Raw genomic sequence first — 8,939 nt, 5'->3', positions numbered from 1 at the left:
TTGAAAAGTGTAGCCCATACTAAACCTCTCTAAATCTCTCAAAAACATAAATAAAATGTCGTAAAAATCTTTAACTTAAAATCATGAACTTAAATGCGGAAATAGAAGCGCTGGTCCTCGGGTTATGTGCACCGACAGTCCAGCAAGTCACTCGTCAAGACCTCCAATATCATAGTTATTTATATCACCTGCATCAAACACACCTAGTAAGTCTAAAGACTCAACACGTCCTATCCTTGATAACAAGTAATACATAATACAGTTAACATATAACAGTGAAAAATACTTGTACTTAAAATATCATTTTCTTGACAATGCATAAACTTTAAACTTAAGCATTTTCGTAAACATTTTCATGATGCATAAAAACATTTTCATAAAAACATAAACATACTCATATTCATATTCGTATTCATATTCATATGCATATCCATATTCGTATCCATATTCATATTCGTATTCATGTTCATGTTCATGTTCGTGTTTGTTGAATTCAGATCGTGATTGTGACTCGTATTCTTGATCGTATTGGGGCGATGGATCAATCTAAAAAACCACAGTACTGGGCGAGGGGACACCAGCAACACTCTCACCGGTCAACTGGGCCTTGGCCTACGTATTAACATATTCGTATTTGTATCACGTATTCGTATTCGTATCATGTATTCATATCTGTATCCAAGGAAACACGATCGTCGGGCTCCCACTGGGACCATAACCCTCACGATATTTCCAACATATTCAGTAGTCACAATCCCTTCACATCCTTCAACATGTCGTATTTCCATCACTTAATAAAAACATGCATATAATATCATTTTATTTTGAAACCAAGCATGCAACAAATCTTTTAAATGTCCAATTTAAATCATAAAAATAATAGACATTTAAAAATCATAATTTAACATATTAAAATCATAAACATCCATAAACATTTTAAAATAAACATTTTAACATATTAAAAATCCGTAAACATTTAAAATAAACATTTTAACATCTTAAAAATTCATAAACATTTAAAATTGACATATTAACATATAAAAATTCATAAACATTCATAATCATTGAAAATAATCATATTAGCATATAAAATAGCATTCAGGACACTGCCATGACGTTTACTAATTTTTAGTGTAAAATAACCGTTTTACCCCTAGACGTAAAATTTCACGTTTTTGATATTATCTTAATTTCATTGACTCTAACATGTTCTAAATAATTATTTAAGCTTACATGAATTTTATCATATTTTTATTTAGATTAAATCGACGACTTTTAAATTAATCTTTAAATATAACGTATTAATGCGTTTTAATCTCGAATTAAACCAAACCTTAATATAAAATTCCCAAATTAAAATCTTAGACTTATAATAATTATTTAAGCTTAACCCTAATTTTTCATAATTTTATAAGTCTTAAAACTAGACTTTTCAATTAAATCGTTAATTAGCGTTTCGTGAGGCGATTAAGTCCCGAATAAATCCAAAACTCATTATTTTGATCTCAAATTTTAAACATAGCATTTTTAATATTTATTATACCCTTCCAAGTCATGAGCCACCCCCGTGGACCCTTGGATCAATTTTTCCTTCTTAAATTCTCGTTTTTGACCCTTCGACGAACACACCGAGCCATCTCCCAATTTACTCGAGCCACGCCCGAGCCACCTCAAGCCAAAACCTAGCCAACCCATCTAGGGACCCTATTGTGCAAGCCCAGCCCGTAAAACAAGCCCTAGCCCGACCAAAACAATTCTGAAACTTGACCCAATATCTGCTGCTGTGCGTGCGTGTGTTATCCTTGAGTAATAGGACTCTTAATTGAACTAGGACTCAACTAGCTGTGAACAACTCGACCCCTCATGAACCTAACCTTCCCTGGACCACGCCTTAACCAAGCCCAGACCAACCCAGCCACCAGAACCCCAAGCCCGAAGCACTGAATCAGGAAGCAACCTGCGCGCACAAGCTGTCCTCAAGGTGCCTCTCTCACGTTTTCTGATGCTATGCCTCTAACCCTCGAGCCAACCCTTGAACCATCCCCTCAAGCACCCTCCTAGGACCCTAAGGACCTAACCTAACCCCTGCCCAGACCCCTTGGCCGAGCCTCTTCCTTCCTGCGCAACAGCACACCCTGCGCTACCCCTTGCTGTAATCTCTCGGGTGGCTTGGGGAAGAGTCCTTGTGCTCTTGGGCTCTTCCTTAGCCATCTAACTCGAGTCCTAGCGTGGCTAGGACTCCTCTCGTGACCCAACCACGTCCTAGCCCAGCTTTGGTCGAGCCAAAACCAAGCCATGCAGTGGTTCCCCCCATAAACCGCACCTTGGTCTTTAAATCATGCAGCTAGCTTAGGTTCCAGCTTTGTCCTTATTTATTTGCAACGTTTTGGGTGTGCTTTAGGACTTTTTAAAACATGTAAAAACATCCCTTAACCCTATCCTAATCATGGCAGCCCCTTTTTAACATATTAAACATGTTTTTGAATCAATTAACAAGCTTTCAAATTCATGATGAAGCACAAAAACGAAAATAATAAAAGTGCATCTTGTTTTTCCATACTTTCATGCATAAAAACATACTATGGTGTGAAGATGAGTAATAGGAGAATATGACGTGCCTTTGCATTTCAAACACACGATAAAAACGTTGACGATTGAAGAACGACGACCCGAAGATCCTTGGCTTGAATTTTTCTTTGCAACCTTTGAAAATTATTTTCCAAAATTGTGTGTGTGCCGTGTGTTTATGCTGGTAGGGGAGAGTTTTAATTGTTTAAAAATTGTGTGGCCGTGTGTAGTGTTTTGGGAGAAAGAATTTGAATTGAAAAGGGGTGTGGGGAGGGTTTTATGTATAATAAATACTAATTAAACACTAACAAGGATTTAGGCCTATTAAGCCAACAATTTAGCCCCATTAGTCTTAATTAGGATTTAATTAAAATATTAAAATTAGTTTTGGTAAAAATAAGTTTGTGAATTTATTAGCCGGATTGCCAAAAAGTTTGTATTTTTGTTGGAAAAACAACACCGATAAAAATTACGTCCCGCGTATAAAATCATCTAAAAACCCCATATTTTCAAAAATAAGAAGAAGCATCACCCATACTTTAAATAATTAAAAACAATTATTTAATAAAAATATTTTCTATTTTTTCAGCCCTCGGTCTCCGTTCCTCGATCGCAACTCGAATATCTTTTAAAAATACATTTTAATGCAACCATGTAGAAAAATATATTTTTAAACATGCAAATATGCACAACATAATTAATTAATGCAATTAAAACATTTAATAAAAATACAAAAGAGTTTAATAATTGCATGCACGTGGTTTGCGTGGACTTTAAAATTTTCGGGACGTTACACTAAGGGTGGTACATGATCCACAATATGAGTAATTAATACCTGAAAGATGGAAACCCCACCAATGAATGGGCTACAGGGAGCATGAATTAACTGATCCCACACAAGAATGAGACATATAAAATATTTGATAGGTACTACTTTCATATCAAGAATGTGCATATTCTTATCGAGAGCTCATTACATAAGAGCTTCAAAATTAAGTATGATTGACTTGAGGCAATTCTGATATTAGTTATCTCTTGAGAAGTTTTTTATGGTGCGTGTGAATGAGGAGATAAACATGCTAGAAAAATCGATAGAGACAGTCGTTGAATTTGAGACGTTACAATACTTATAATGGAAAATAAATTTTTGACATGAAAAATGAAACTTTTTTATAGGTCGGAAGAGATTGGAGATCCGTATCACAAAATTGATATGTGAGATGGTATCATAATTTTTTTAGTATTATTAAATATTTTGTAAAAATGATTAGAATAAATTTGCATATTCACTAAAAATATCAAATATATGGTTTTTCTATTGGTTTACATTTTATAATATAACATACTAAAGATATATAAGCGAAGGAAACTTTATGCAACATATGCATATGCAATTTCGGAAGTTTGAGTTCTTTCCACGTAATGAATAATTTACTCCCAATTAATATAATTGAAAATCATTTTCCGGTATCCTAATTTATACTTGATCGATGAATTCAACTAGTGTTTTTTTAATGTGCACAATTTGTATGTGTGTGTGTGTGTGTATATTATATATATATATATATATATATATATATATATATATATATATATATGTTTTATTTGTAATTTTTTATGTAAAAAATTTAGAGATTATATTAAAAATTAAAATTGCGGATATTATTTTTATAATTTTATTTTTATAAAAACTAATATATGTTTACACGATCATATAATTTCATACGCAATACATTTTTATATGAAATTTAACTAATTTCATACGCAATACATTTTTATATGAAATTTAACAATCTTAGAATATTTTTAAATTCAAAGTTTGCTATGCTTAAAAAATAGTTAATTAATATTGATTATTAAAAGAAAGAGTACAGCAAAATTTATTCAAACTAATAAAATATAAAATATAAATTCGTAAAGATGGTTTCCCCTATTCCACGTAAATTCTGAAAACCTAAATCCGACAACAATTGAAGCACCCCACCCCCGGTTGCGCGACTAGCTCCAACGCCTGCACCGGTATAATCCTCAATCACAGCAGAGGAAGGAAGGTCTGCTGCACTTGAAGCCTTTCTTGATTCAGGTATGCCATTTATCATGGAAGAACGACGAAATAGGCAAAGGGATTTAACTTAAATTGTTTGGTATCTATTCATAATTGGGAGTAGAGATTTCCTTTTGGATGTAGACTAGGTGCTGCAGTTTGGTTGTAAGATCAAGTTAGGACATAATTTGTACAGTACAAGAAGATGCTGGGGATAAGCTAACCCTTTGAAACTTGAAATTACTCATTTGAAGTTGGATTTTAATGGTTGAATCTGTGAATGCGTGAGCTTAATAGAGGGTTAGGATATTACTGATAAAGGAGGGCAAATTTTCATTTCGTTTGCTAAACTTGCTTTTGCTACCTTCAGCTGACAATGGACCAGCAGCCGCATGATTATGGTGCTCCAGTTACATTTTCTCAACAGCAGCGACCGAGTCATGGTCAGCAGCAGCAACAGTACGGTTTTCACCCCCAACATCAGCAATTTCCTCCATCTGTTCATGGTGCTCCTTTTCTGCCCCCTCATCCTTCTCTCCAACAGTTTCCTTACCCTCGGCCGTTGCAGCAACCACAACTCTATCCTCATCCGCCTCCCCACCCTCACCTTCATCAACAGCCACCACCTACTTTTTCACCACATATGCCTCCTCATGCTGTTCCTCTGTCTTTCCATGGATTATATGATTCTGCGCCACCCCCTGTTCCACCTCCATCTGACCTTGAGCTGCAAAAGAGAATTGACAAATTGGTTGAGTATGCTGTCAAAAATGGCCCTGAATTTGAATCCGTTGTTCGTGAAAGAGAGCATGATAATCCTGCTTACAGTTTCCTCTTTGGCGGTGAAGGCCATAATTACTACAGACATAAGCTCTGGATCGCAACAAGACATCCTAGTGGTCCTTTCAACCCATCTTTCCCATCTTCTATGCCAGTGATGCATCCTACAAATCCCATGATGGGTTCATCGCCTATGAATGCTCCAAATGCTGGAACAGTCTCTGCTCCAACATTTGGTGCTAATCACATGCAGCAACCTCCTTTTCCTCCATTCTATGAACAGCAACATCCTCACCAGCCTTTTGTTGGTCATGGTCGTCCTGAATATGATCAGCCTTTCCGGCCTTTCAAAGGTCTTTCTAGACCCCTTCCCTCTGATGTTGAGATAGAGCTAAATGGTGTTCTTAACAATCTTTCTGGGACTAAGGAGTCAATAAAGAGTGCAAAGACTTGGTTTATGCAGAGATCTACTTTTGCAGCAGCCCTGGCTGAGGCACTCCGTGATAGGTTGTTTGCCTTGGATGATTCTGAGGGACAATTGCATATAGTGTACCTTGCGAACGACATTCTCTTTGACAGGTAAAGCATTCACTGTTTAAAATGCTTTCAACTTGTGTCATTTTCTATTTTAAATTTCAAGGATGGGATGCCCATGTTCAATTTTTAGAACTCTCCTTTTCCTTTGTTTTTATTCTTTGACATTCTCCATAGTGTTTCTATTAGTGTATCATGCTACTCATCTTGAATGCTAAGGTGAATTAGAGTTACCAAAAATGATGATGAAAGGATGAGTTACTAAGAAAACTTCAGTGGGGTAGGGCTGTGCAAATGGGTCAATGGCTTATCTTACTTTTCAATGTGGAAGGTCTAACAAAGGTTCCGAAACCATCGGTTTGGTTTCAATAATGACCCTTCTGGGCTTGGAAAATTAGGTGTGCGTGTGGAATGTCAGTTACTTTCTATAATTCTAATATGGAAAGGTGGTGGCATAAATGGTCAAGAAGGTTGATGGGGTGGTTGTCTACCCTAGGAAAGTTGTATTTATGGCATAGTTATGTTAAAGAAGCGCATATGGGCTTGGCACGAAATGGAGTAGTATTGGTTTATATTCATGCTTAGGAAACAATTTTGTAAGGATGGTAGTTGTGTAGTATGTTGCCCTAGAGGATTAATGAATTAAAGGAACTTTTAGTAGTAATTTGTGTTTTTTTATGCTCACTAGAGATTGAAGTTATGAACCTTACAATTGCTTGGCATATATTTACTTTAATTTTGATCATGTTGTTGTATTTTCTTGTAGAATAATCAATAATGGCTAAATTCTCTACTATAACAGAACTAGAATTCTAAATAGTAAATAGTAGAACAATTGGACTGGAGATGGCTCCATTATCCATTTTGAGCTTGTTTGGAATCTTTGAATGCCAGGAAATATGAACACAGTATATTTTGTTCCTAAAAAAATGTGATATTTCAACATCTGGAAATTTTGCGTCTTATTCAAGAACTCTTTTTCTGTTGAGTGTTGACACATATTTACTTTTGGATATTTTGTACAGCTTGCAGAGGCGGGCCAATCCTCATGAGCTTGATAACGAGGCCTTTGCATTTAAGCCGGTTTTGGGCTCTATGTTGGCAAGGATATACCACAACCCACAGAACAAGGAGGAAAACCAGTCTCGACTTCAGAAAATTTTACACTTCTGGGCCTCCAAAGAAGTTTATGATCAGGATACCATCCGTGTACTTGAAAATGAGATGACAAATGGGCTGCCACCGAGTTCTTTTCCAGGTTCTCACAGAGACATATCTGGTATTGGAGGAGGCTCTACTGCTGCCCCAGGTAACTTTGTCCCTTTCTTTGGAAAAAGGAAAAACAACTTAGATTATTTGAGTGAAAATCTTTTGATAAAGGTTCTAGCTTCGACTCTTTTAACCAACATATCGTTGTATCAACTTGAGTTCATACGTTTTCAACATACTCCATCTCCTTTGCTAATGGTTTTGTTTCTGTAACAGGCCTACACCAGGTGGCAAATCATAATTCATCACACTGGCAACCTGATATGCATATTTCCATTCCCAGTGTACCAAATCAAGAATATGCAAATAAACAAGTTCCTCCGGTAACATCGGTACCAACTCAACAATTTCATCCCACTTCAGTCCCTTCTAGTGGATTTTTAGGATCTACCCCTGTCCCACAATCTGTTCTACAGTCAAGTCAACCACCTCCCCAGCTGCCTACTCCTGGCATAGTTGGGGAAAAACCGCCAGCATATCCTTTGTTCCCTCCAGGCCTTATTCCAGGCATGGTAAGAAAGATGCAGATTGGTAGTGGGGTGCCTTACTCTCCGATGAGCCCTCTAGATATTCCAACCGTAATTCCACCATCAAATGTTTCGCCATCAGAAATTCTCGATCAAGTATCAAAGTTCTTTAGAGACATTGGAGAGGTTAACCCCTCGGTGGGACTGATGAAATCATCAGAATCAAGAGATTTCCAGGAATACGAATCTGATAGAGAGCTTCATGTTCGAAAGGGTGGAGCTTGCATTCCTCCACCACCTAGCCTTGGTGTCGACCCTGATACCGGGAATCTTGCTGATGGAAGTGTTGAGCTAAAGCCTGGATCAAGTAGTTCTGGAAGATTGGGACTTGGGGCAACAGCTGATCCCAATGAACCAAGTCAATATGACGATGTCTACTCGTCTTATAGGAAACAGAGAAGCACCAATTATCATTCATCCATGAGTGCACGAGCTTCAGCGAGGTGATGCTCCTTCAATACCAAAGAAAATGTGGTCATGAGATATCACAAAAGAAGTGCCTGATTTTTGTTCTGAGTTGTCTTCATTTTGTGATTTGAGAAGATGTGTTTCTTAATTTGACAAACGGTTTGATGAATGTTCAAAGATTTAGCAGATGGCTTACCACATTGATCAGGCTCAGTTGCTCTTTCCCTTCCGCCTTTTTTCTTTCGTGTTTACTTAAATTGGGAATGAAATCCATGCTCCACCGCAAGCATAACTACAAATAAGCCTCTTTGGCAAAAGAAGTACTCGAACTGAATGTTTCAAGACGTGAAATACTTTAATTATATGGTGTTTTTTATTTACTAAAAAAACACCATCAAATGTTTCGGCATCAGACATTTCTGATTCATATCTTGAATAACAGACTTAACATTCAATACATTTATGGGTTATGGCTGTTGGAAAAAACTTATATTTTGGAAGTACACAGATTCGACATAAATCAAACCGTAGTTACAATGATTGAAAATTAGTCAGAAAACTTTATTGACATATTAAATTTGAATATTTATATTAACTAAATATTCTAAATACCATAGCTTTGAAGACGTCAATTTGTTATGTTTTATAAGTGCATTTGAACAAAAAACTGTACTAGAGAAGTTAAGCTCAAATCTTTAAAATCATTGTAATCAACTTTGCAAACAAACACTCACACTTAATACACCTAAATTGACAATTCAAAATAATCAAATTGATGTTGTAAATGGATATTGAGTATCTTGAAATTC

At 36.2% G+C, this 8,939-nt stretch overlaps 1 protein-coding gene across 1 annotated transcript; it reads left to right on the top strand.

Annotated features, from left to right (window-relative positions):
* Positions 1–4,482: 4,482 nt before the first annotated feature.
* LOC140822945 (uncharacterized) lies at positions 4,483–8,354 on the top strand. The gene is made up of 4 exons (XM_073183957.1): positions 4,483–4,651; positions 4,983–5,971; positions 6,952–7,235; positions 7,412–8,354. Exons 2-4 carry the CDS (start codon positions 4,989–4,991, stop codon positions 8,167–8,169), a joined length of 2,025 nt encoding a protein of 674 aa, XP_073040058.1. The 5' UTR covers positions 4,483–4,651; positions 4,983–4,988; the 3' UTR covers positions 8,170–8,354.
* Positions 8,355–8,939: the final 585 nt, after the last annotated feature.

The sequence above is a fragment of the Primulina eburnea genome, chromosome 2 (assembly GCF_022965805.1).
Source record: "Primulina eburnea isolate SZY01 chromosome 2, ASM2296580v1, whole genome shotgun sequence".
Taxonomy (NCBI): domain Eukaryota; kingdom Viridiplantae; phylum Streptophyta; class Magnoliopsida; order Lamiales; family Gesneriaceae; genus Primulina; species Primulina eburnea.
Note: the sequence above shows the minus strand (reverse complement) of the source record. Positions and strands in the feature narration are given on the sequence as shown.

Excerpts from the sequence above, each read along its gene's own strand:
- LOC140822945 (XM_073183957.1), top strand. The coding sequence starts at position 4,989 with ATGGACCAGCAGCCGCATGATTATGGTGCTCCAGTTACATTTTCTCAA. Across the intron at positions 5,972-6,951 it reads AACGACATTCTCTTTGACAG|CTTGCAGAGGCGGGCCAATC; the intron begins GTAAAGCATTCA and ends TATTTTGTACAG. Across the intron at positions 7,236-7,411 it reads AGGCTCTACTGCTGCCCCAG|GCCTACACCAGGTGGCAAAT; the intron begins GTAACTTTGTCC and ends TTTCTGTAACAG.